Source organism: Loxodonta africana, chromosome 12 (assembly GCF_030014295.1).
Source record: "Loxodonta africana isolate mLoxAfr1 chromosome 12, mLoxAfr1.hap2, whole genome shotgun sequence".
NCBI classification, from domain to species: Eukaryota; Metazoa; Chordata; class Mammalia; order Proboscidea; family Elephantidae; genus Loxodonta; species Loxodonta africana.
Window position 1 is genome coordinate 90,298,274 of NC_087353.1, and position 27,631 is coordinate 90,325,904.

Sequence of the window (27,631 nt, forward strand, 5' to 3'; positions counted from 1 at the left end):
GGGAGGGGGGAGTCTGGAGGTGCTGGGGCGAAGGAACAGGCGTGGGGAGGAGAAAGGGGAGCGTTGCGGAGCAACGGGGAACGGGCGGACGGTCGGAAGACCGTGGCTAGTAGAGCCGCGGAGCTGAAGCAGGAGAAGCTGACGGCGCCAGGGAGGGGCCTGGGCGGGGTGCGCGCGGCGGGCGGGACCCGGCGCGTCACGCGGCGTGGGCGGGGCCGCTGGGGGTTGTCCTCTCGCCGCACGCACAGCAGCCGCAGCCGCCTCGCGCCGGTCCCGCGGTCGCAGCTCGAGCCGCAGCCTCTGCCGCCTCAGCTGCTCTTTTCGTGGGTCGGTCCCTCCGGCACACGGGCTCCCGCCGCGCCGCAGCCGCCCTCCAAGCCTTTCAGGCCGCCCCGGTCTCCTCATCCGGCCCGACCCAGCCCGCGAAGATGGTGGACCGCGAGCAACTGGTGCAGAAAGCCCGGCTGGCCGAGCAGGCGGAGCGCTACGACGACATGGCCGCGGCCATGAAGAACGTGAGTTTCCCCTCCCCTCGCCCCGCCACTCCCTGCCCTTTCTGAGACGCCTTCATTCGCCTTAGAGGCCCAGGGACTAGTCGCCTGTCGCGACTGCAAGGTGGGTCGCCCCTCCTCGCTTAGGGGGCCGTGGAGGGTCCTGATCGTGAAAAGCACCCGGGTTGTGACGCTGTCTCTCATCCCCGTCCCTGGGAGCTGGCGGCGCTGCCTCCTCGGACTTCGGGGCTCAGACCGGGGCGGGGTCTTCCGGGGCCGTTCGCGGGCGCGGGGTCTCTGGCCCCCGCGTGCTCCGGGTGTGCTGGGGACCCGAGCGGGGCCGTGCGCATCCTTTGTGCCCCACTTCCCCTCCTCCCAGCCTGGGGCGTGGGGGCGGGGGACCGCATGGATGCGGTTCCTCTTTCTCTCCCTGGTGTTTGGGCGGCGCCTTTCCCATTCACTCAGCAGGTTTACTCTTTTTAGACCCCCCTCGCCCCCCATCTCCTTCCCCTCTGCCCCTCCTGACAGATCCTTTACAATCTCCCCCAGGAAAAATTTTAGGCTCTCCTGAAAACCTGGGGTCAATGGTGCAAAATCGAAACCTTCTTGATCACGTTTTTCTTAACAAAAGGCTCCTGTTTGTTCATTCCTCAAAGCAAGTCCTCCCTCTGGGGGGGGGGGGACATTTGTCTCACTAGCTTCTTCATTAATTGTTCTCAACATGTCATCTGCATTTCCCCTAATGTTTTGTAATGAAAAGGGTAGGTATTGTTTTTAAAATAAAAGTGGTGGATGTAGCAGCCTGGTTAATTTGTGACATATGCTTTTTTTTTTTTTTTTTTTTAAAATATAGGCACGCGTATTGAAATTCCTGTAAGTTGGAAAAAAAAAATTCTGATCTGATATTGCAAACAAAGCGGTGGTGGGAGGCAGTATCAAGTCATTCCAGAAGATTCTGCGTTTGTCATATTGCAGAGAGCCTAGACTGGGTGGAGGCTGGGAGGGGTTGTTTAAAGGGGGAAAAAGTGTTTTTTTTTTTAAAAAAAAATTTTTTTAGCTATATCTGAGGCTTTTTTTTTTTTTTTTTTAAGCTAGTGCACCCTCACGCTGATGAAAAGAGAATAGTGATCTCCAGTTGTCGCGTTTTGTTTGAGATGCAGATTTCTGCCTGTATTGCACCATTTTGTCAGTAACACCACATTTATTTAACGGGCTGTCAACCTGCTTGAGATGAGAGGAGGGGGGAAAGCATTGAACATTATTCAATATGGAAAAAATGATCTAATCATTTAGGTCTTACACTATCTTAATATTTAACTTCCTACATTATGTAACAAAGATAATTAAAATGCATCTCCAGTTTGAAATGGATGCACCTTGCATGTTAAATCTTTTTAATGAAGCAGTGTAAGTATAGTAGATTAATTCTCGAGTAGCTAAACTAGTTCACAAAAGATGACAATTGGTGATGCCTTTATATTTAAACCAGTTACATTAACAAAAAATGTTATCATTAAGGAAGGGATTTGATTCTGGGAATTGGGAGTATTGTGTTGCTTAATGTATTGCCACAGTTATTATTTTACAACATTTTAAAGATCAGATGATATAAGTTGCATTTTTAATGGATGCCAATGTTGAAAATATCTTTGGTTATTTAGGCTCTTTTAATTTTTCCATATTTCTAGTTTCACAGGAAAGCGAGTGACCTCGCACCTATATCCATAGCAACCCAGTGATGTCACACACAATGACACAGAGGCTGCAATGCACCTAAGGGCTGGTAGGGAGTATGCAAATGGCATTTGTCCAAGGTAATGCAGACGTTAGTTGATAAACCTGGTGGGATTGAGCACTTCACCTTCCACTAAATAAAAATTGATTTGCAACGGAATGGTCCTATTGGTCCAAAAAATAAGTATTTCATTTACCCTTAGACATGCAAATCAGTGACCTCTAGATATGCTTTGTTCACTTTATTTCTCTCTCTTTTTTTTTTCAGACGAGTTTATCACATCCATCCTATTTTAAACACTCATCTCACTTAATTTAAAAAAATTGGGCAACGATGGAATAAAAGTATGAATTTAACAAAGGAATATGTTTTATGATCGTAGTGTGGGGGAGGAGCTTTGTACTGGGGTTTTATTGCAAATTAATAGCTTGGCAGATTTTGATGAAAAACCTAAAAAAAAAAAAAAGACTTCCTACTGGGTCATTTTTAGTAGCTCTTAGAGGATAAGAACCCATTACAAACCAGTTATTAAATTCATTTGAGGTTGGGCTTTGGGAAAATTGTCTTGTTGTATTTGTGCTTCTGCTACTTGACAATGTGGAGGAAAGACAGTTTGTAAAATAAAACAGACCTATTTTCAAACCTGTTTACTGTGACTTTGAGGAAGTAGGCTGACCTCTGGCCCTCATTTTCCTCATCTGTAAAGTGGGGCAATACCTACTTGAAAAAGTTGTGGTTAAATAAGAAAATGTAGGTGCTCAAAAGCGGTAACTATTTATGAAACTTTGTTTCTTGTTTATAAAAATGATTTCATTATGGAGAATTTAGATAATCCAGGAAGGTATGAGGAAAATACTCAGTGCTGTCACTCAAGTGAGCTCTCTTTGAAGGTGGAAATTTTCCTGACGCTAGAGGGATTCAAATTTATTTGTCTTTATGAAATTATCCCAGTAATAACAGTGTTGGGATCTTTGTAGAGTGTGATAATTGTATGTGGATGACCAGAATAGGTGTAATGAGCAGTACTTTGAAAAGGAGGAAAGAGGGAAGTCAGTTTTTAAGATAGATGTATAGTCTCTTATATTTAAGGGGAGTGAACACCTGGAGATTCTCTACGTGTTAAACAATATTGTGCTTTGGCTCTTAATAACAGCCTCTTGAGAAGTTAATATGCTAAGTAGGCTATTGGTACTTGCCTTCAGGGGAGAAAAGGGGCTACTAATTTTGTGGGGTGGGGGTACAGGTGGTCAAAATTCTGCCTATCTTAAATATTCTGTTTTTTGTATTTGTTCTTCTAGGAGGCTAGATCAATAGCCGTTATCACTAATGAAGTAATAACACCTCTGTAGACTCTTCAGAGGTGGAGTTTTGCCAACCATTATTCTAAGTCACATGGTTTGACTTGTTCTCTCCTTTGGGGTGGAAAGAATAGAGATAATAGTTTGCTTTTTATGTGTTACATCGTTCACAATAACTGAAATTAATATTGTGCTTCTCTAATTTTTAAAACTCATGTATCTTTATCTTTTGAATTATGTTGAGACAAAAGATGTCACTAAATGTGTAGCTACAGACCTTGGATAAGATTTCATCCCTAGTACTTGGGAAACCTCATTTATTTATTAAGCCAAGCTCTAAATTATTGAAGAGTGGAGAAAAGAATGCATTTTTTTAAATTGAGGTAAAATGCACATAACATAAAATTTTAAAGTGTACAGTTTCGTGGCATTTAGTACAGTGTTGGGCAACCATCACCTCTACCTAATTCCAAAACATGAGAAAATGATATTTTTAAAGTGCCAGTGGTCTGGACTATAGCTGGCTGTATCACAAAACATCATTATCGATTCAGGAATGTGCCAGTAATGAAGTGCCCACAACAGCTCACACCAATAGTGATTGGTTGGTTACCTCTTCCCTTTGTTTTCTAATGTCTGAACCTTCCCAGCATGAATTGAAAAAAAGGGACTTAGCTAGGTTCACATTGTGTTTTTATTTAAAAAGTTAGCTTATAAACCATATGATGCTAGCCCAAATAAATAAGAACAATTTACCTGAAATTGGAGCAAACCACAATTTGGAGATTATGGAAATTTGCTGGTGCTCTTATTACGACCCATTTTCAACTCCAAGACTTTGTTGTAAATTATTTCCTTGCTGTGTGGTAGTAGGCCCCTAGTGAACACTGTGCAGTACTGGCAGTGGTGAGCTACTCAAGCGTGGCATTCTAAACTAATGGGACTCCAGTGTTCAGTGATAAACACATTATTTTGGTTACCAGAGTGCTGAGGCTGGCAGGAGGTGAATAAGAGTAAGAATTACCTCACCACCTTCTACCTTCAATATCACCAATCCTAACTTCTTATCTGACAGGATATATGTTTATTTCTGTATACCTGCCAATTCCATGGGACCAGGAAGAAAAGAAGCAGGAACCAGTTTATATGTTTAATAGTCAAAGGGAAAAATAATTTTGAAAATAATTTTTTGTTGTTGAGAGTATATACAGCAGAACAGACCAAAAAAAACCCCTCCTTTTCTGAGTTGTTTGTCCCCCATTAACAAACTCACTACCCCCTAAGGTTCTTTTCTAATCTTTTAAGTTATTTATCTGATTTCATGTAGGTTGATATTAAACGAGCAGTAGGTCCTTTTTAATTTCGAACCATGTGTATATAATACTTATTCAAACAATTAAATTTTTAAGAAATTTTAGGAGATAATTTCTAGTACTAGGGATGGTCTCAAGATCCTAAAAAAAAAAAAATTCTTTACCTATTCTTCTATCAGTTCTATTTTTATGTCTTTGTCCTAAGGTAACAGTATGAGAAGCTCTAGTCACAAAGATGTTCATGACAATATTTATAAATGTAAAGTTTGAAACAGCCTAAATGCTACATAGGAAAACAATCATGACACACTCACAGAGGCATACTAATGGGATAAGGAAATGTCCTTGAATTAATGTCAAGTGAAAAAGGCAAGGAACGAAAGTAAACCTAAACCCTGTAGAAAAAGCATGATGAAACCACCCCTGCGTGGGGAAGGAGTGTGGTGATTCTGTCATTTTTCTCAAATTTTTTCATGTCCTAAAATCCACAGACATATTTGTCATCAGGAGTTAGTCCCATTGATGATAGCCTTCCAAAAGCATAGGTCAGCCCCCTTAAAAAAGCACAGCATTCCCAAATTCAAAATACTCTAGAACATTCCTTCCCTATTCATTTGTCCGCACTGGCTTTCTTGCCTCAGAATGTCCCTTTCCACAGTTCTTACCTACCCTGGTAATTTTTTCTTGCCGTTCCAGGTAGGGTCATTTTCAACCCAGTAGAAAATTATCTTTCAGTATGTAAACAAGTTTGTAGCTATTGGTACCGTAAGTAACTTTGTTTCCTAGGTGTAGGTTATTTCAATACAGTAATGGCAGCTTAAAACCCGTCCAACCCAGTGCTGTCAGCTTATGTGTCATGTAATTCCTTTTAGAAAGGTAAAGAAATGTAAATGATCTCTGTTCTTCAAAGCAGACCTGCATGTTTAAAGCCTTCCTCTTGCCTCTTAGGCATTTCTCACTTCTTTATACCACTGCAGTGGAAACCCTGGCAGGGTAGTGGTTGAGTGCTGTGGCTGCTAACCAAAAGGTCAGCAGTTCGAATTCACCAGGCGCTCCTTGGAAACTCTACCAGGGCAGTTCTACTTGTCCTATAGGGTTGCTGTGAGTCGGCATCGACTCCATGGCAGCGGGTTTGGTCTTTTTTTAATACCACTGCAGCTGTACTGCACACTCAGTTTATGGGGGAGGGTGGGTAAGGGACTCTTCTTGAGCTACTGTCATTGCATATTCAGCTGCCCATTGCTGTCACTGTCATCTCCTAGCTCTGACAACCCTGTTCTATAACAATTACTGAGAGAGAAAAAGCTGACCCTACCTCTGGGTCCTGTTCACCAGGTTTGGATTTGGATCTCTGGAGAGTAAGACCAATGGTTATATTTGAAAATCTATTTTTTAAATGTCATGTTAAAAATCTGTGTATGTAAGAACACTCCCATTTCTGTTTTACCTATTCCCAGCCAAAATTAATGCCATATGGCATATTAACAGTATTCAACTCAGGTTTAAAAAAAAAAAAAAAATCGCCTTCTGTGGGACACACCCTTAAAAGTGAAACGCTGCTGGCAACTTTGGCTCAGGCTTCATCAGTTTAAAAAGACAAAAAATACTCATGGAAATGGTCTTTTAAGATTTAAAATTTTAATTGTTTCTAGAAGATCAAGGGACCAAACTGATTATCGAGCCATTTATCTGAAAATTAATCCTTTTGGGAATTTCTGTTGGTTACTTTTCATTTAACTATTTTTCTACCTCAAACTTATAAATTAATAAAATCAAAATTTCAGAGAGTTCTCTTGTAAGATGAAATAAGTTTGGCAATTAATAAAAAAGGACATTCGATACCTAAAATGGAATTTGGGAAAGGTAATAGAAAAATGATTGAGAGGAAAGGCTGTAAGGTAATGGTAGCCTTTACAACCTAGCAAGGCAACGTAATTATAGACTGGAATTTTTATTACACTCTTAAAAGAACTATGTGGGGTCAGATTGATAACAGCAACCCAGAAGATAGGAATCGAAGAGGGCAGTGAGTTTATAATGATGGGGGAACAGCTAAAAAGGGGGATGATAATGGTTACACAACTCATAGAATGCAAGCAGTTTTGCTGAATTGGTACACGTAGAAACTGTGAAATTGATGTATGTATGTCTTGCTGTGTATGTTCTCAACAACCAAAAATAATAGATGTGATTATCACAATAAAATATGTCTAGATAAGAATTTAACTCCGTCAGTGATGGTTTGTAAAATCAACAACCAAGCCTGTTGCCCTCGAGTAGATCCCGACTCACAGCGAACCTATGAGACAGATCAGAACTGCCTGACAGGGTTTCCAAGGTTGTAATCTTTACAGAAGCGGATTGCCACATCTTTCTGCAGCAGAGCTGCTGGTGGGTTCGGACTGTTGACATTGAGTAGCAGCTGAGTGCTTAAAGACTGTGCCACCAGGGGTTTTTGGTGGTTTATACATAGGTGCGATATATTTGCTGATTTAAATTGAGTGCTACTGATTTTCAGCAGCATGTTGTAAATACCATTTAAGAGACTTAAGCTTTGACATGTGAAGTTATCAGTAATTTAGGGGGGTCTGCTGCCATTTATTTTCTACTACTTGAAGGTCCTTCAGATTTTTGGACCTAGGTCCATTATTGGGGAAGGTAAAAAAATATGGTAAACTTCAATAATAATGAAGTTATTCAATAATAATGATAATGAATTTTTTTGAACTTGGCATAAAATATATTTCTGTGAATATTTAGAACTGTGTCTGGCACATAAATTCTCAAAAACACTTGCTGAATGAATTATAACCAGTTCCTGTTTTGGATTTATGGTAGTTTTTTTTTTCTTTTTTTATTGTGGTTTCATCATGTTTTCTATGTTCTTATCTGGCTGGTTAACTTTTTTTTCTTTTTTAAAAATACATTATGACTAAAGACTGTTTTTAGTGTATTTACACTTAAGAACAGATTTGGTAATTAGCACAACTATGTTAGTGTAGCAGTTGATCTGTTGTAAAAATTAACTCAGTACCATCGTTTTCTGAGCTCTGCTTTCTGAGCTCTAGTGCAGCGTAGCCTGACTCTGAAATGTTAATGAGTTAAATGAAGCATCTGGCCAACGATGGAAAATTTAGTGTACTTTCTAGGTATGAATTTTTTTACATCTGTTATGCAGATATTTGCACTGACTGAAATCTTTTGGGGAAGACAGGGATTTTAAGTTACACATTCTTAGATAAAACATTGCAATGTATTTTGACATTTATTTAACATTTTATCATTCAGGAAGCATTTTTTAATATATTTTTCCCATTCAACATCGCAGTTTCGAAATTGTTTTTATGAAGTAACAGTCTTCCTATATTACAGGTGGAAATGTTTAGTAATTTGCTTAAGGCTTGAACTAAAAGGTTTGTTTTTTTTTTTTAATTTTTATTGTGCTTTAACCGAAAGTTTACAAATCAAGTCAGTCTGTCATGCAAAAGTGTATGTATACCTTGCTCTCCCCCCGTGAGACAGCACACTCCTTCCCTCCACTACTTTTGTGTCATTCGGCCAGCTCCTGGCCCCCTCCGCCCTCTCATCTCCCCTCCAGACAGGAGCTGCCCGCATAGTCTCATGTGTCTGCTTGATCCAAGAAGCTCACTCTTCACTGAACTAAATGTGTTTTTACTCTAAATCTAAAGCTCTCCTCTTAAAGGGGTTTTTAGTTTTCAAAAAGGAACCCTGAGAAAAGTGGGTACGGCTGATGTTCCAGCTGTTGTCTCAGGCACTGATCGGTGTGTTTTCACTGATTTCCGTATATGTCCCCTTGTTTGCAGAAGCATGGGAAATGCCTTAGGCTGTCACATACTCAATCCTCTCCGTTTGGTTGCTTTTGAGAGGGCGGTATATAGTCTAGGTTTAAGTATGGAACAGGTTTCCTTTAGGGCAGTCCTAAGTTACATGACTCAATGCAAGTGTAATGTGATTTCTTTTAGCGAACATCATTTGATTCCATGATTGGGGTGTATTTTAAGTATTTCAACAAAACAGAACTTGCGATTTTTAATATGAGAAGGTAAGTTCTAGTTTTGCATTTGGAGTTTTATAGGTGTTGCTAAGAGGTGAAAGGATGCCTCAGACTGAATGGAGGTATGTACCTCACTAGAAAGAAAGAACCTGGGAGGAAGGTATTATCTTTTTGTATGTCAAAAATATGATCTTGTGTGGAACTCACAAACAGGAGTGTGGAAACATGTTTTGGGGAGGATTTGGGTAAAGATACAAAGGGAAAAAAAAGACATGCTAATTTGAGCGTTTCGTAAACCTAGGCAGGTGGAGAAGTAAATGATGTGTTCTTGATTCTGGCCGAGAAATCACATAGGGAAAATATAGTAGGGATGGGGTATTAATTAATCAACATTTGTAGGAACATTCATTCCACACAAAAATACTCAGCACCTCTTATGTGCCAGCTGCTGTATTAGGCACCTGGTTACAAGGGAAAAAAAGTAGGCTTAAGGAACACAGGGTTTTAGGGGGCGGGAAAGCTGCAGATACGCAAAACAACTAGAGAATGTTGTGATAAATGACAAAAGATTGAGGTAAGCCCAGAGTGCTGTGGGATCAGGAAGACTAATTCACACTGGGCATCAGAGAAGATTTCCTAGAGGAAGTGATTCCTGAGCAGTATCTTTTGGGGTGCCTTGAGGGGAGAGGAAAGGTTGGAGGAAGGAATATCCAGGCAGGAGGAATAGCATGTTTAGTTTCAGAATGTGGAAGGAGCACAATCTGTGACGCGATTGGTTCATTCATTAGTGGGTGCTGCAGTAGTGTGCATTTGAGGGAAGAGCAAGGAAATGAGTTTAGAGCAATAAATAGGGACCAGTTGATGAAGGATGCTGTGTCGTTTGGCCTTTTTCTTAAGCTGTTGAGTCATTGAAGAATTTTAAGCAGAAGAGGGTCAGAATCCCATTTTTGATCTGGAAAAATCATTGGCAGCAATGTGGAGATGAAATAGGAGGACAGTGAGGGAGAGGGAGAAAAAGATCCGTTAGTAGAATATTGTAGGGCTCTAGTCTTAAAGGGATGAGGACCTAGACGAGACAGCGAGGGCAGAGAAAGAAGAGTAGTTTTTTTTTTAATTGTGGTAAATATATATGTAACAAAACATTTGCCATTTCAGCATTCTTCACATTACAATTTAGTGGCCTAATTATGTTTATCATGGAAGAAGGGGTAGCTTTTGAGAGAGAATTTGATGGCTGGAGATAGAAACTGAAAGAAAATGATGGAAAAGATGAATTCAGTCATGGTAATGTTGAGTTTAAGTGGAAATTGTAAATAGAAAAGCCATGGCTCTAAGTTAAATACATGAAAAGTGCATAGAACAGCGTCTGGCATGATGTAAGCACTCAAAGTGCTACCTATTATTAATACATTAAATAATTCAACAAGTATTTATTTGGGGTCCTCTAAGGTTTTTTTAAGGTCTAGGCTCTGGTCTAAGCTGGAGATATAAAGTTCCCTGACCTCATAGAACTGACGTTCTAGTGGGAGTCTGATAATTGAAACCATACATAATAAGATCACAGAGGGAAAATGTGAACTTGAAGTCAAAATGTGAAACCCAGGGAATAGTCAGCACTTAAGTAGTAACTGCAATAAGGAAGAAAAGACTAAGAGTAGATGGTGATACATGAAGAAAAAGGGAGGAGCTTGTCAAGAAAGGGGCAGTCAGCAGAGTTGGAGTCCTTTATGAATTAAGGTTTAAGATGAAGAGAAGAGAATGGTGGATGTATGAAGTAGGAAGACGTTTGATGACCTTTGTAGAATGGTTACAGTGGTAGTGGATTGAGGAGAGAATGAAAAGTGAAGAAATGGTAACAAGAGTAGACTTAAACGAATCTTGATTTTGAAGAGAACAAGAAGGCAGGCATGGGATTAAAAGCCATTGTTTATTTTAAACCTGAACTTGGATTCTGCATTAATGATGAGCAGGAGCAGAGAAAATACAGGATAGAGAATGATTGATGGGAATATGTGGAGAGGGAGAAACACTTTGTTAGACTACAAAAACCAAAAAAACTACACCCATTGCCATTGAGTCGATTATGACTCATAGCGACCCTACAGGACAGAGTAGAACTGCCCCATGGGGTTTCCAAGGAGCAGCTGGTAGATTCAAACTACTGACCTTTTGGTTAGCAGCCAAGCTCTTAACCACTGCGCCACCAGGGCTCCTTTTTGACTTCAGGGAGGAGACAGTGGTAGGTGTAGGTGTTTATTAAGTGAAGGGCATGAAATGGGCTTACCTAGTGGCCCTGTTTCCTCTGAAGAGGCAGTAGTAAGCAATGTGGGTATAGGTGGGATGTGGGAATGGGCAGGCTGGTGGAGGTGGGGTGGTAGGTGGCTTGGGGCAAAGTAAAGAGTTAACAATATTACGAGGATTGCCAGGCAGTGAATGCTAAGGGCCTAGCTGAGGTTAGTAAAACCTTATTTGTAGTGACTTTATAGTTTTTGTTAGCTTGTCGTCTCTCTGTTGAATTGATTGAACATTTGGGTGTTTTAGAGATGGTGTGGCAGAAGGACAGACACAAGAAAATTTGACATTAACGCAGAAAAAGTAATTGATGGACCTTGGGAGGAAGGCATAAAGCCTAAAGGGAAAGGTTAGGGTTTAACTGCAGATCTACTGGGTAATGAAGACTGGAGTTACTGGCATTTATAACATTTGGAGTTAGAGGAGAATGGCTCTGGATAAGGTCAAAGTTGTGGTTTGCAGCAAGTAAAATTTCGATGCGATTACCTCAGCTATTTATAATTAATTTTCAGGAAAAGTCTTGGATAATTGAAGTGGAACCAGGTAGATAATTCCATAGAAAGTAAACTTGACATTGGTTCCAGGAGAAATTGTAGAATTAAAGACCTGAAAGAGATCATTCTGAAGGAGTCCATATGGTTTGTGTAAGAATCTATATATAATGCAGATTTAATGGATTTTTAGAATAGGGTTATTGGCCTAACAGCCAAGGAGTGCTAGAAATGTAGTGTATCTGGCTATTTTTTCAAGACATTTGATGAAGACTTTTGCTGCTTTGAGGGGCTAGGCAAGCTGCACAGCTTTGACATTATGTCCTAATTGTTAAAAGTGAGATCAGACTGGGGCAATAATGGAATCTAAGCAAATGGAATGTCCTTAATTTTGCTTGAAGTTCTGTACTTTGGCACCAAAATTCAGCTACACAGTTGATTACATTTGGTGCAGGTGGAGCTTGACAGTAGTACTTGTGGGGGAAAATACATAGGATCTTAACAGATCTCAATAGGAATTGACTAGAAATTGATTTTCAGAAGCTGAAAAATACAGTGTTAAAACGAGTATATTAGTTGTCTTAGTGGTCTAGTGCTGCTATAGCAGAAATACTGCAAGTGGATGGCTTCAGCAAACAGAAGTTTATTGTTTCATAGCCTAGTAGGCTAGAGGTCCAAATTAAGGAGGTGAGCTCCAGGGGAAGGCTTTCTTTCTGTCAGCTCTGGGGAAAGGGCCCCCGGGTCCAGAGGATGCTCTGTTCTCCTGGCTCTTGTTTCTTGGTGGTGTGAGATCCCCATGCCTCTGCTTGGTTCTCTCTTTATATCTCAAAATAGATTGATTTAAGACAACACCTAATTTTATAGATTGAGTCCTGCCTCGTTAATGTAATGGGGGTAGGATTTATAACACAGAAAATAATCACATCAGATCACAAAATGGTGAACAGCCACACAATACTAGGCATCATGGCCTAGCCATTTTGACTCACATTTTTGGTGGGCACAATTCAATCCATAACATTAATTAGGTTCTTGCTAGAATCACACCACCCAAAACAAATATTTACTATTTCTAGTAATTATGTAGGTTGACTGAGTAGTTCTGGTCTAGGCCAGCTCCAGTGGGGCTGAATGAGCTGCATTGGCCTATTCACATGTTGGACTGTAGCCTCTCTCTACATAGTCTCTCATGTCTAGGAGGTTAAACCAGGCTTCATATGGCAGTAGACGGTTCCCAGCAACGAAAGAGGGTAAGCCCCAGGGCACAAGCAGTTTTCAGACCTTTGCTTGCTTCATACTTGATAATGTTCCATTAGCCAAAACAAGTCATATGACCAGGCTCAGCTTATAGGATTGAAAAATACATTCTATCACTTGATAAAAAAAAAAAAATAGAAGCTGCAAAATCATATTAAAAAGAGAGGGAATGTATACAGGGCTACTTTTGTAAACAATTTGGGCTGGATATATCATGTATAGGTTCATGTCACTCTATAGGTATTCAGAAGTGACTGTTAAGGTACCATTGTGATTCACTGGTGAGTAAAATGTGGTACCTGCTTTTAAGGACTTTAGTCTTTTTGGAAGAAAGAAAGGTCGAAAATAAGTGATATAAAAGGTATGAGTTATAAGTTATTAATACTGAGAGTAAACAGTTATTAATTCTGTCTGAGAATTTTTCAGCAGGCTTAAGGAGGAGGTAGGCGTAGTATTTGAATTGAGTCTTGAAGGGTACGTACTTCATGGGCTCTAGAGGTGCATTTTAGGTAGTGGGAATAGCGTGGGTGAAAGCAGAGAGGTGTATAATATGAGGAAGGGTATGAGTATCACGACCTGGGTATTGATAACTTGGAGCGGGGTTTCTCTACTTTGGCATTATTGACATTTTGAACCAGTTTATTGTAGGGAGTGGAGTAGCAGGAGGGGAAGGCTGTCCAGTGCTTTGTAGGATGTTCAGCAGCATCCTTGGCCTCTACCGACTAGATGTCAGGAGTACCTCCCCAGTCATGACAGTCGAAAAAATGTGTTAAAACTTTGTCAGGTGTTCTCTTGGGGGAGGAGGCAGAATCACTTCGCATTGAGACTTAGTGAGATTATGTAGATTGGAACTAAATTTTCCAGATGTTGCGTAGAAGATTTTCGACTTTTTTTCAGATAATCAGAACTTCGTGTAGGATTTTGAGCAATGACATAAGAATGTCTTTGTAAAGGGTGGCATCGACTATTATAGGTAGTGGAATTAACCTTAATAAGGAGCAGGAACACTTCCTCTGAAAGGGGGCAAGGAGGAGATGGACGAAGGTAGGGGGAGTATTTTTGAGGTGAAAAGAGTTGAAAGTTAGGGGGGTTTGGTCTGATTTTTGTTCAGGAGTAAGTCTAGGGAAATATTAGATCTGGTCATCCTCTCAGGAACATGGATTTGGGCTTGACACTTGAAGAACAGAAAAGATTTGAAGCATTTGCTGTGGAGGATGGGATAATGAAAAGATTGGCAAACCACACTGAAGGCCAATATGTGAGGTCTGAAGTCTTACGAAGCATGTCCTGAGGAGGAAAGGAGCCAGGATGGTGAAGGAGTTGAACCAGGTCATAGAAACATTAGTGAAGATGACCCAGGGATATGAGAACTGTCTTCACCTGTTTGAAGATAAACTTTACCTTAACATGAAGAAGCATTAATAATCTCTAAAGATGGAATTAGGCTGAGTTCTCACAGAAGGTGTACCAGTAAAGCATGAAGGAAGATCTTCACTTAGCGGGATTTCGAAGAGGGAAAGGAACCCTGGTTTGGTACATGTGTAGATTATTTGCCATTCAGAGGACGTAAGTTTTGTTAGTATGTTTTTCTCCTTGACTTTTCCCTCAAAGTAGTGGGATTGAATGCTTCACAGTGAAAAATACCATTGTAAAATTTCTTAATCCCTTTTTATCTTTACCACGCCCATGCAGTGAACAAACAAACAAACCCTTTTGTCAACATTTTTGGAGAGGACATTGAGAAATTTTAACCTACATCAGGCTGCATAAAGTGTTTGATTTGAAGTCACAGAAAGAGGATTACGTATAAGAGCTCTGTAGTAAGTTCTTTGTGTAAGGCCACGTATTAGGAAATGTGAAGTATTTGGGATTCTGAACGCCTTGAACAAATGAGCCAATATTCAATTACTAGTTTTGTCATAGGTCTGTTCTCTTTGGGTGGAGGAGACATTCTCTGTCGAAAAATAAACGCATCGGTGTATATGAAAGTGCAACATAAACTACAATGCAGCGTTTTATAAAGCCAAGTCATGAGATAAATTATACAGTGCGTCCATTGGAAGTGTATGGTTCAGATTGTGTAATATGTTGAGAGTTACACAGCCATCACCACAGTGAATTTTAGAATATTTTCATCACCCTAAAAGGAAACCTATACCTGTTAGCTTGATAACTCAACATTTTGAGGACCGGTGCAACAGTTTTTAACCTAGAGAAATAGATAAATACGGATACCATGCAGTCTTCAAGGGGTGGAGCTGCTCAGGAGAGTATTTTTGTGTAAAAAACTTCCCCTGGCTTGTGTAAGAACTAGAGATATTGTGAGAAGTATCTGGGATTTGGAACCAAGAGATCTGGCTTCCCTTTTTTGGCTCTGAGCCTTAGTTTTCTTATCTTTAAAATAGGAATAACAGAACTTAACCATAAAGAATTCTCTTGAAGGCCAAAAAAGGAATTGTAATTTTTGTGAAGAGCCTGTTTCTGATACTACAAAGGTTATCTTTAAAAAATATGGAGTAGATGGATATTTTCTTAACATGATAAAGAAAAATATGTTTTAAACCAAGAGTTGATATCTAAGAAATACTGGAAATATTTTCATTAAATTAAAAGGAAGACAGAGATGCTCATTGTCAGTATTATCAATATTGTCCTGGTCATGCGGTAAAGATGAGATACAAGTGTAAAAGGTATAACTACCGAAGGGCCCAAGTGATCTTTGAAAAACGTAAGATTATCTGTATAGAGAAGAAACTGGAGAAATACTGGGGTTAATAATGAGTTCACTGAAACAGGGTTGAAACTATAGCTTTCACATTATATAGGAAGCCATAATCTGTATACAGATGTGAAAAGTTTTTACACAACTGAAATCAAGTTAAAAATAAGGTGTTCTTGGTGGAGGTGAGATGATGAGCACAAACCAGCACGAATGGGTTTGAGCTGGTTGTAGACATCAATAAACTTATTTATATAAAACTGCAGGCTTTGGACTCATCAGAATAAGCTTGGTTTTCAAAATTGGCTTTTAAACTTTAATTGTAGGTTTGATTAACGGTAAATTATGGGGAGGGTTTCGTTGCTTGAGTAGGTGCTGCTGCCTGTTACAGGTACAAAATTCAACTTTCTCAACCTTGACTGCCTCTCAGCCACTGTCTTGTTAGACCCTTCTAGAAATACTGTGAATATACAAATATTTTGTTGTTATTGTCAGGTGCTGTCAAATCGATCTGGACTCACAGCAACCTCGTGTGATAGAACTGCCCCATAGGGTTTTCTAGACAGTAATCTTTAGGGGAGCAGGTTGAGGTTGGCAGGTCTTTCTTCTGTAGAGCTGCTGGATGGGTTTGAACTGCCAGCCATTTGGTTAGCGGCCAAGCACTTAACCTTGTGCCATCAGGAATCCTTGAATACACAAATCATTTTTTTTTAATTGGCTTTCCAGAATTCCATTGTATGGATGTGTCATAATCTAACTAATCCCCCGTCAATTGTCATTTAGGTTGTTGCAGACTTCAGCTGTTAAAAATAACACAGTGAATCAGTTCCCAGAAATGGAACTGCAGGGACAAAGGGTTTTTGAGCATTTGTAATTTTCATAGTTTCTAAATTGCTTTCAATAAAGTTTGCACCGCTTTGGACTTTGCAGCAATGTATGAGAGTGCCTCTTTACCACAGAACAGTAAACATAAATCCTGACTTTTTCACTTCACTTCTGACCAGCTGCCTGCTGACCCCAGCCACCCGGAGCTAGGTCAGACTGCCAGCTTGGCCCAAGATTTCAAATGCCAGCTGCAAGTTTGGGAGTCTGCACAACACCCTCACTTCTGACCTGCTGGCTGTGAATTTGGGGGTTCCCTCTACCCCTTCAGGAGACTAGCTGTAGCTGAGGGGTTCCCAGGTCTCCCCTCTGACCTGCTGGCTTTCACCACTCTCTCAGGTTCGATACGCTGGAACAATTCATGGAAAGTGCTGTACTTATGAATACGGCTTTATTATAAAGGATACAAAACAGGACCAGCATAAAAAAGAGGTGCTTAGGGCGAGGTCTGGGAGCATTCCCGCCATGGGGCCGCCTTGTCCCAAGGAGAGCACATCGCCTTCCTGGGAGCAGATATGTTTGCCAGCCAAGGAAGTTCATGGAGCTTCAGCGTCCAGAGCTCTTACTGGGGATCTCCTTATGTATTGTAAACTCCAGCCCCACCCCTGAGGTGGGTGCATAACCGGGAGGCCATCACAAGGTAACAAGTGGGGCTTTCTGGCCTGGCCAGCCTCCACCCCATAGTCACCTCATCACCTCACTGACTTAACCTGTTAGGTGTGGTCCGAAGTTATTCTTTAAGACACTTAAATTCCAAGGTTTTTAGAGAGATACAGTTGCTGTTGCTGTGTGCCATGGAGTCATAGTGACCCTTTCCTCCCATAGAGCAGCTCGTCGGTTTGAAAAGTCAACCTGTCTGTCAGCAGCTGAGCGCTTTTAACCACTGCGCCACTGGGGCTCTTTTAGAAGTACACTACTATGTCTGAATTGTAAGATTCCACCGATGTAACAAAGTACAGCTTTTGGGATTTAGCCTTGATTAAAATAACTTGTATTCTTTGTAGGAAATAGGGAACAGGGAAATACAAAGAGAAAAAAACTAAAATCGTTTGTGATCTCAAAATGAGATTTAAAAAAATTCCTTAGGTTGATTTCTTTCAGGGATGCAAAGATGTATGCACTCAATGTTAAGTTTTTATAACTGTTATTTCAAATAAAAACTTGGAAACTTGAAAAATGATCAGCAGCAGGCAGCTTTTTACAGTACAGCTGTATGATGGAGTATTATCCATTTGTTAAAGTCACGTTCTTCAAGTACATAGGGAAAACGCAAAGTCTTACATCCTCACTTCTGAGAATCAGTCTGGCTATACTTCTTCCAAGACAGACTTTTTTCGCTCTTCTGGCAGCCTATGGTATATTCGACATTCTTCCCCGACTCAATTCAAAGGCCTTAGTTTTTTCTCCAGTCTTCCCTATTCATTGTCCAGCTTTCATGTGTAGATGAGGCTATTGAAATTACCATGGCTTGGGTCAAGCACACCTTAGTCCTCAAGGCACACCTTTGCTTTTTAACACTTTAAAGAGGTCTTTCGCAGCAGATTTGCCCAACGAAATGTTTCTTTTGATTTCTTGACTGCTGCTTCCATGAGCATTGATTGTCGATCCAAGTAAAATGAAGCCCTTGATAACTTCAGTTTTCTGTCCGTTTATCAAGATGTTTCTTATTGGTCCAGTTGTGAGGACTTCTTTTTCCTTTCTGTTGAGGTGAAATCCATACTGAAGGTTGTAGTCTTTGATCATCAGTAAGTGCTTCACGTCCTCTTTGTTTTTAGCAGGCAAGGTTGTGTCATCTGCATAACGCAGGTGGTTAATGGGACTTCTGCCGATCCTGATACTGCATTCTTCTTCATATAGTCCACCTTCTCGGATTATTTGCTCGGCGTACAGATTGAATTAGTGTGATTAAAGGATACAACCCTAATAAACACCTTTCCAGGTTTTAAACCTTGCAGTATCCTCTTCTGTTCAAACAGCTGCCTCTTGGTCTGTGTACGCAGGTTCCCCATGAGCACAGTTAAGTATTCTGGTATTCCCATTCTTCGTAAAACACCCATAATTTGTTGTGATCCACACAGTCAAATGCCTTTGCATAGTCAGTAAAACACAGGTAAACATCTTTCTGGTATTCTCTGCTTTCAGCCAAGATTCATCTGACATCTGCAGTGAGATCCCTCATCCCTTGTTCATTACTATTAATACCATTTTTGACATAGCTAATCAAATTTAGTGTGAAGATTTTACCATATTATAAAAATTCTTCATAAATAATGGTTACATAAGATACTGTTTATAGATGTTCCATAGTTTTGTTTTTTTTTTTAAGTCATGTGAGGTTGTTTCTGAATTTTCAGCATTATACTTTTAAGTGAATGTCTTTACATAATTCTCAGAACTTGTTTGTGGTTATTTTCATAGAATACTTTTATGGAAGTAGAATGAAGCGTCAAAGAATGTGAACATCTTTAAGGGTCTCAATATATTTTGTCAGAATACTTTGGAGATCTGTCTGCTCCTCTTCACACATTATCAGACTCAAGCCTCTTTCCATTATGTATAGCTTTATTGTACCAGCTGAGTTTTCTGTTTATTTGCTGTGGGCTTTTAGTCATCTTATTGTTCCCCAAAGGAAGATTTGAAAAGATGACTAGATTAGATAAGGGAAGAATGCTTTCTCTTGTCTTATAATTGATCATGAACTGAAAAGGAAAACAGCATTTGAGTATCTGAATGTTGATATTTCTACATCATCAGAGACTCAGCATTGGGCAAAGAGCATAGGATTTGAAGCCGGAAGACTCAAGTTTATTGTCCTGCTCTGCTGTGTGTTAATGGTATGACTTTGGGAAAAGGCATCTTATTGATCTGAGTCATGCCTGTAGAGGGAGTATAATATCTACCTGGTTGGGGTAGTTGTGAAAAGACCATAGGACTTCGTTGCTCTCAGGCAAAACCAGGTGATCACCCAGTTCTCCTCTCATCATCTCCGAGACTCAGAGCTTGGCCCTGAATGTGCCGTGGATGTTTCATGAGAATGTTCTTTATAGAATGTTCCTCTTCCTGGAATGTTTCTCTTACTGCACAGTTTTTATACAAGTGATTACTGCTGGGTTTGCTGGCTTGCTTTTTTTTTTTAATTGAGGTGAAGTGCATGATTTCAAAGTGTACAATTCAGTGGCATTTAGTACATTCACTGTGTTGTGCAACCAGCACGTCTTTCCTAGCTCCAGAATGTTTTCATGACCCCAAAATGAAACCCTGTACCCACTGAACAGTTGTTCTCCATTACCCCCTCCCCCAGCCCTTGGCAAATAAACTGGTCTGCGTTCTGTCTCTGGGTTTACTTCTGGATATTTTATATCAATGGAATCACACAATATGTGTCCTTCTGTGTGTGGTTTCTTTCACTTTAGCGTAATGTTTAAGCTCCATCCCTGTTGTAGCATGTATTAGTACTTCATTAGCTGTAGGTTTTTTTTAAACCAGCTGAATTTGTTATTCTAATTAAAACTCCCTCAAAGCTTTCTAGGCAGAGTTTTGCTGCCTTAAGACATCTGTGAATGATATTCCAATGCAGATGAGTTTGTCCTCCCCATAGACTAAGCGTCTTGGGGAGATCTCATTAATTTTTGTCTTCACATTGTGGTATGTATTCAGTGGATGCTTCTTGAATGCTTCTTCTAGAGCCCTCTTCCAGCAGGCACACACAGGATGTATTTACTCTACCAGCAACAAGATGTGACAGTGTTCTCACATGTTGTGTGTGGAATTTTGTCTACCAGGAAAGCCCATTAGAGACTCAGTGCCCAGGGTTTTTGTCGAGGGCTGGTCATCCATGCACTCTCAATCTAGCACATAACCAAAATTTCAGACTCCCAGAAGGTTAGCAGTGTTTAAACATAAACCACACTGCACAGTTTAGGCACAGCTAGCCATTTATATCAGAGAATGGTGGGAAACCTTTTCAGATCCAAATTCACAGATGCTAGCAAAGGGCCCCCTTGCAAGGAGGCCTTTCCAAGGATGGCAGTCTTAGGCTTTGTTAACTCTTTTCTGCATAGAATATGATTAGAGTTTAAGGCATTTTTCTCAGATATGCAAGATACAACTTCAGATGATTGTCACATTTTTTAATTATTCAGGAGGAAAAAAGGACATTTTCAGAATACGATTGCTCATATCAGGCAGAACCGCGTCACGTTCATTTGCAGTGGTTTATTCCGTTCCCTGCATGGTATTAGATACTGGGCGCACACTACACAGACACTGATTTATCTATGTTTCATACCTCTTCATCCTCTGTCTTTAGTGTAGGGTGTTCATTCATATGTAGCAATCAGTGGGTCTTACGTACGTCTACCGCCATAACTACTGTTTTGGAACATTTACACAAGATATGCAAGGTAGGAATAACTTTTAAATTAAGATTAGTTAAAGTTTTATTTGAGAAGTTGCAGTCATTACAATTTAAGGTTCTTGATTGAGAAAATTGTGAATGACCTAGTGCTCTAAGACTTCAGGTCAGAAAGCCATCTAAGTAGCTTTCCAAGAATCTCAAGGGTTGCTCCCCATCAGCTCTTACAGGGGAAGAGCAGACAGTAATTAGTACCTGATTTAAGGCGCTCTTTGGAAACCATATGGGGCAGTTCTACTCTGTCCTATAGGGTTGCTATGAGTCGGAATCGACTCAACGGCAGTGGGTTTTATGGGTTTACTAGCAGCTGGAATTTGGAGAATTCTTGATAACAGATTTTCTAAGCTCTTCTCTCATAGCTCTATAACATCTTTAATTTATTAAAAGACATTTGAACTTAAGCTAGTATGGTGGGAGTTAAGAAAAAGTGAGAAACCTTAATTCTCTTTTTAAGCAGAACTTGAATCTTATACATTTAACCAACAGTAAATTTTGGAAGCCACATTTACAAGTGTTGTGTTCTTAGAAACAATTCAGTGACCGTTTTGAAAAATATGACCCCCCCCTTCTCAAACACTACGTATCTCACATCTTCCCACATTCAGTTCTGTCTAGATTAAATCTATTTCATTTTGAGGTAAATCAGATTCATTCTCATACAAGTCATCTTGATCTAAAGGATTTTTTTTTAAATTCTTGTTTAAGGTTTTTAGAGAAACCTTTCCTTTCAGCAGACTTTATAGAACTAAAGGTTTTTCCCTGTAACTTAGTTGCAGCACATTGGCAGAGAACATCTGGATATGTTCCAGATGTGGTTGAGTTACTGTATCTAAAGGTGATACTGGCATTTCCTAATCTCATGCTCCAGTTTGTCTGAGGCAACTAGACAAACTTTACATAAGCACAGATTGCTACCTTTGGTTGTCCAGCTGAGCTTCGTTTGCAGAAGGAGACCTAGCAGTATAGTATACTGGTGAGGTAATTCAAGCTTTAAATAGTTCCTGGCTCTTGAAATAAGCCCAGCATGATTTAGGGGAAAGGCCAAAACTTGATCTCCATGGCCTTAGGCACTCTGGTTTCTCAGGTTGCACTAAGGCCTGCAGGCTAGTCTTTGGTAAGGGCGCATGCCATGAATATAGGCTAGAGTCCTAGAGCACATCTACCTAAGGACTACGAAGGCCTTACCTGTCTTTGAAAGCCAGTCTGGCAGGCTTTTTTGAGCTACGTAATACTAACTTACAAAAAGGCAGTGAAATGAGGTAGGTGAGGACAGTTCAGCTTAGACTAGAGAACAGGAGGAAACGGAGAAGAAATACTCCATACAGGAAGATAGGCTAGGAGATTGTTACCTGTGATGTTCTGCTGCTATTCATAAGGCTTCCAGTGGCCAGTTTTGTTAGAAGCAGATTGCCAGGTCCTCCTCCTTAGTCTTAGTCTGGAAGCTCAGCTAAACTTGGTCCACCATGGGTGAGCCTGCTGGTATTTGAAATACCAGTGGTAGAGCTTGTAGCATCACGACACACAAGCCACCAAAGGATGACAAACTGACAGACAGAGGAATGGTAGAGGAGATTGTTATGTAAAAAATGTAAAGGCCTCCTCTGGTGAGAATTAAATGAAAAAAAATAAAAAATTATTCAAGATACTCCTGAAAGTAACTGCTCACATTCCTGTAGCGCTTTACTGTGCCAAGAGCACTTTCTCATCCGTCCGATACACCTTTATAATAACCTCAGGAAGGAGGTAGAAGTTCCTGTGTTATAGATGAGAAGAGATCCAGAGAAATGAAATGGTTTGCCCAGGGTCACTTAGCTAGCAAATGTAGAACTGGACTCTTAAGCCCAGATCTAGGTTATTTGTACATCACGGCTCAGCAGAAGTGACAGTAGTCTGAGGGGCAACCAATAGTAGCTCCAAGGTCTAAACTGTAAAAAGAATTGGATATGATGGTGATAAGCTGCCTTACTCAGGAGAAGTGATGTTTCCACAGGAGGGTTGAGGGGCCGAGAAAGGGGTTGTGGAGCAAAGAGCCTCTCTGTTGGTTTCCCTCTCTGAATTCCAATATTACTAAAACCCTTTTTTCCACTCTGCAGTCCGTTTCACTTAGGCGATGTCTGGTGAAAATACCGCTGTGTTCTCTAGCATTATAATAGAGAATCAGTAATGTATAGTAAAATGTTAACATGTCTTTAAAAACTTCTAATCAGTTAATGAAACGTTTTTGTGAATGTATATCATTTGCTGGATATTATGATAATTAGTAAGCCCAAGCATGATCTACTCAAAGAATAATTATTTACAATAAACTCTAATAAGTATGATTTGGCTTAAGTTTTTATTATCTCTGAGTAGGTAATATTTAAATTAATTAGCACAGCCAGTTTTCACTGAGCATATTTTCCCTCTTATTTACAAAAGTGGCATACGTACTGAAGGTAAATGATTCAAACATAGAAAAAGTCCCTTGCTATTGCAACCCCTGTCCCCCCACCAAAAAAAAAAGTTTGGTATCTCTTTTCAGGTTATACCCCCCTACCCTCCACATCTATAAATAACTTTATGTAGATGTGGTAAGTCTACACAGGGAACAGTGAAGACTTAAAGGAGGATAACCAGTTTAACTGGGGGGTGGAGGAAAGAGTGTGGGGGAAGAGATTTTTCATAGAGGACATTAACTTGGCTATTAAAAGTTGTGCAAGCATTTGCCAAGTCAGATGCAAGGTGGGAGATATTCTAGATAGAGGCAAATGCATAAACCGAAGTATGGAACAGCCTAGTGTTTTGCAGTTAGCTTGAAGCCAGAGGTACATGATAAGAGGATGAAGCTGGGGAAGTAGCTAGTTTTCTGTAAGACCTATAAAGTAGTGAGTGTCCTGGGATTTGCGATGTTGTGACTTAGCTACTGACATATACCAGTTAGATAAGATAGCTGCAGTTAACCAGACAAGTCATGGTCTAAACTTTGCTTGTTTGGAGTAGCATGCCAATTGGACAGTTGCTCTATTGCGAAGAGCAGATGGGTTAATTTTGTGATTGTGAACCATAAAGTAGGATAAAATTTTTGTTATTAAACTGGACTTGTGGGTATTTTTAATTGTGTTGTAGAAGGTCAGTATGGGTGTGAAGGGAAGTAGTATTTTGGCTGTGTGGCCTTAGAATAGGAATAAAAAGTACAAGCTCAGTCCTTCATGTAAAATATTCTATTTCTTAATGTTGTAAGACACTTAATGGTATATAGCTCTGATATCAAAGAAATTAGGTGATAAAATTTAAATAAAGGGAGTCTTGGTGACTTAATTTCTTTATTATAGTCAGTTGTTTGATAGTCATAAGAATAATGAACATTGGTGTTTTGTTGCTTTCATTTTGTCAAGGGGGATTAGTCTTTGGGATAATGGAGACAAACCTTTTAGAAATGCCCAAATGGAAAGAAGCACTAATTGCTCTGGGTCACCTCAATTCCAGAAGTACTTTGCTTCTCTCTCCATTCTTTGATATTGCTAATTGTGTTTACTCAGACACTGGAACAAATACATGTCCTCAAGTTGCTAAAATATCTCAGTGGTCAGACTCGTGCTCCAATTTTTTTTACCTCTCTGAGGGTTATAATTCATAAGGTTTTAACACAAGAGCAGAAAAACCTCCTTGTTTCTCAGAAGTCCTTGAAGATTGGGTAATATATTCTTACCCAAAAGGGATGGGACTGGAATTTAATAGACAGAGCAAGACTAGGAAGAAGGTAATCTATCTTCCTAAAATACTGCCAGTTATACTAAAAGCCTGTGGGATTGATATGGTATACAATGTTACCTGAGAGAACTATTGACTTTTTGCAAATCAGATTCAAATTTGATTTGTCATCTAAGACATAGACTTGATACTTCTTTCATGGAACAGTATGCGATAAGCACGTGTCCTTTTCTGGGGAAGCAGAGATCCACCAGCATTTTTTTCCTTCTGTGTTGCTCATTCCACCTTTGCCCCCTTCCCATACACCCACACAGCTTAACTTCTCTATCCGTTAATCCCTTTCATTGACCGGTAGATCCGTTTGTGTTTTATCGGTGTTACAGATATTCTTGGCCCAGTTGACGTCATCTATACCATAACCACGCTCTGTTCTTTCCTCCTAACAGGTGACAGAGCTGAATGAGCCACTGTCCAATGAAGAAAGAAACCTCCTCTCTGTGGCTTACAAGAATGTAGTTGGGGCACGCCGTTCTTCCTGGAGGGTCATTAGTAGCATTGAGCAGAAGACATCTGCAGATGGTAATGAGAAGAAGATAGAGATGGTTCGTGCTTACCGTGAAAAAATAGAGAAGGAGTTGGAAGCGGTGTGTCAGGATGTGCTGAGCCTGCTGGATAACTACCTGATCAAGAATTGCAGTGAGACCCAGTATGAGAGTAAAGTGTTTTACCTGAAGATGAAAGGGGACTATTATCGCTACCTGGCGGAAGTAGCCACAGGAGAGAAAAGGGCGACTGTCGTGGAGTCATCTGAGAAGGCCTATAGTGAAGCCCATGAAATCAGCAAGGAGCACATGCAGCCTACTCACCCCATTAGATTAGGCCTGGCTCTTAATTACTCCGTTTTCTACTATGAGATCCAGAATGCCCCCGAGCAAGCTTGCCACTTGGCCAAGACGGCATTTGATGACGCCATTGCTGAGCTCGACACTCTGAACGAGGACTCCTACAAGGACTCCACTCTCATCATGCAGCTCCTCCGTGACAACCTCACGCTCTGGACAAGCGATCAGCAAGACGACGATGGTGGAGAAGGCAACAATTAAGGCCCCCAGGTGGACTGGCAGCGCACGCTGATGCTACTACTGCAGTCTTTATTTTTTTCCCATGAGTTGGGGGTCGGGTAGGGGAGGGAAAGGGAGGAATGACCTTCCTAGGGAGGAAACCCACGACCTGTCCTGTCTTTGATCGCCTCTTTGACATTTTTGCCAAAATACCACTAGTGGAAAGTCAGGCTAGCTGTGCTCGTATTGGAATAGCAGCCTCACACTGGCATACGGACTGTTGTGTAGATTAATGCAAGTGGAGCTGTCTGTCTTTAATTTAACTTATTGCTAGATAATAGGGTTTTAAGATGAAAAGAAAACTTAAATGGAATGGCCCTCATTCAATAAGTTCTGTGGTTCCAGTAAGGATTTTTATGTACATATGCTCTTGTCGTAAGTTTTGGGTACTTTTTATCTCATCTGTTTAGCTGTGCATTTTTTTCAGGGTATACTCTACCAAACACATAATAGTTTAAATCCCAAGCTGACAGACTTAGAACATAAGGTGTATCTATCCTTGTGATTTAGGCCTTGCCATTTTTCTGAAGTCCGATTAGTTGACAGTATTAACACTAAATTGCAGTTTACAGTATTTCTACATTACAGCCATATGTAACATCAAGCCATCAATGGTGTATTTTTCTTTGCTAGTTATTTTGGCTTTACATCTTTATCGGCCTCATCCAGGTTGATTTTGCTGTTATCTGTCTCCTAGGCCAAAAGGCTTGCCTGAGGAGAATCAAAGCTACTTTAGGTTTTGGCTAACAGGTGCTTGGCAGGTGGCTGTGGGATTTTTGTCCTTTCCTCTTAACTTAAATCCACCATGAAAATTATTAATCACTTTAATAGAAATGTTAAACACCACAAAAATAGAGAAAATTCAGGTCTGTATGTCATTTATTGTGTTGGTATTTTCAGAGACTATTCTGATTTTTCAGATGCCGTACAGCTCCTTCCTCAGGGATTGCCCTGCCATTTCACTTTTCACTTGATTCTTTCCCGCTGTACCTGATGGAGGGGGTGTTGAAGCTGTCGGGTTGTAGAAGCTGGGTGGTCATTTGGAGAACGTTCGTGGTGCAGTGTGTGAAAATTCAGGTGCTAGAAGCTTACTGGTAGAAAAACCCAAAAGGAAGAGCTGTATTCATAAACATTCTGTCAATTTTAGGGAGCCTTGTAAGTGTGTCAGTTTTTCCTCCCTTGAAAACACTCTTTCCCCAAGTAATTGTTGTAGGAGGATAAATTAAAATTACCAGGTAATAAATACATACTCCTATTTGACCAAAAATTTTTCTATATTTTTTCTTTTAAGGAAAGCATAGAAGTTGGAGATTGACTTCTCTTGTGCGGTCAGTGCATATTTGGAATTGAAGCTACCTTGGTATTTCCACAGATTTGTTTTCAATTGGCCATAGGTCCCTTGTTCTCATTTTGGATAAATCTGTTTATCTCTCAGTAAACATGACCTGTTGCATGTGCTCAGTTTTTGTTTTCTATAAAACAAGTTAACAGTGTGAACTCTACCGAGATGGGTAATAACACAGACTTGCTTTGTGTGTTTATTTAGGCAAGGGAGAGGTTTGATAATAATTGAGGAAAAACTGACAGGCTTTTGCTAATACCAAAATTGAGCTTACAGTTAGGAAATGAGTATGTTTAACAGGATCCAGGTGACAGTAAAGATAGAAGAATGAAGATGACCGTGGAATAAATATACTCTGTAACATTGCACAGTTTACCTAGCATGACTTTCCTTAGAAGGTCCCTCCATATGCTAGAGCCAAAGTCCCACTTAACTGAACCCTACCAGAAGAGCTAGTAGAAGGCGGCTTTGCCGCCTCTGTGCCCTTACAGAAGCCTACAGTGAATGCCATGGCTGGGAAAAGATGGCGTGGGGGGGGCGGGACGGGGCGGGCAGGGAGGGCTTGCTCTCA

At 40.3% G+C, this 27,631-nt stretch overlaps 1 protein-coding gene across 2 annotated transcripts; it reads left to right on the top strand.

Annotated features, from left to right (window-relative positions):
• The first annotated feature begins 273 nt into the window (after positions 1-273).
• YWHAG (tyrosine 3-monooxygenase/tryptophan 5-monooxygenase activation protein gamma) lies at positions 274-27,428 on the top strand. Of its 2 annotated transcripts, XM_023555873.2 has the most exons (3): positions 274-515; positions 25,044-25,709; positions 27,010-27,428. In XM_023555873.2, the coding sequence occupies exons 1-2, from the start codon at positions 429-431 to the stop codon at positions 25,698-25,700; spliced, it is 744 nt and encodes a 247-aa protein (XP_023411641.1). In that variant the 5' UTR covers positions 274-428; the 3' UTR covers positions 25,701-25,709; positions 27,010-27,428. The 2 variants fall into 2 exon arrangements, with proteins under 2 accessions (XP_023411641.1, XP_003416632.1); XM_003416584.3 differs by having other exon boundaries at positions 25,044-27,428.
• The last annotated feature ends 203 nt before the right edge of the window (positions 27,429-27,631 follow it).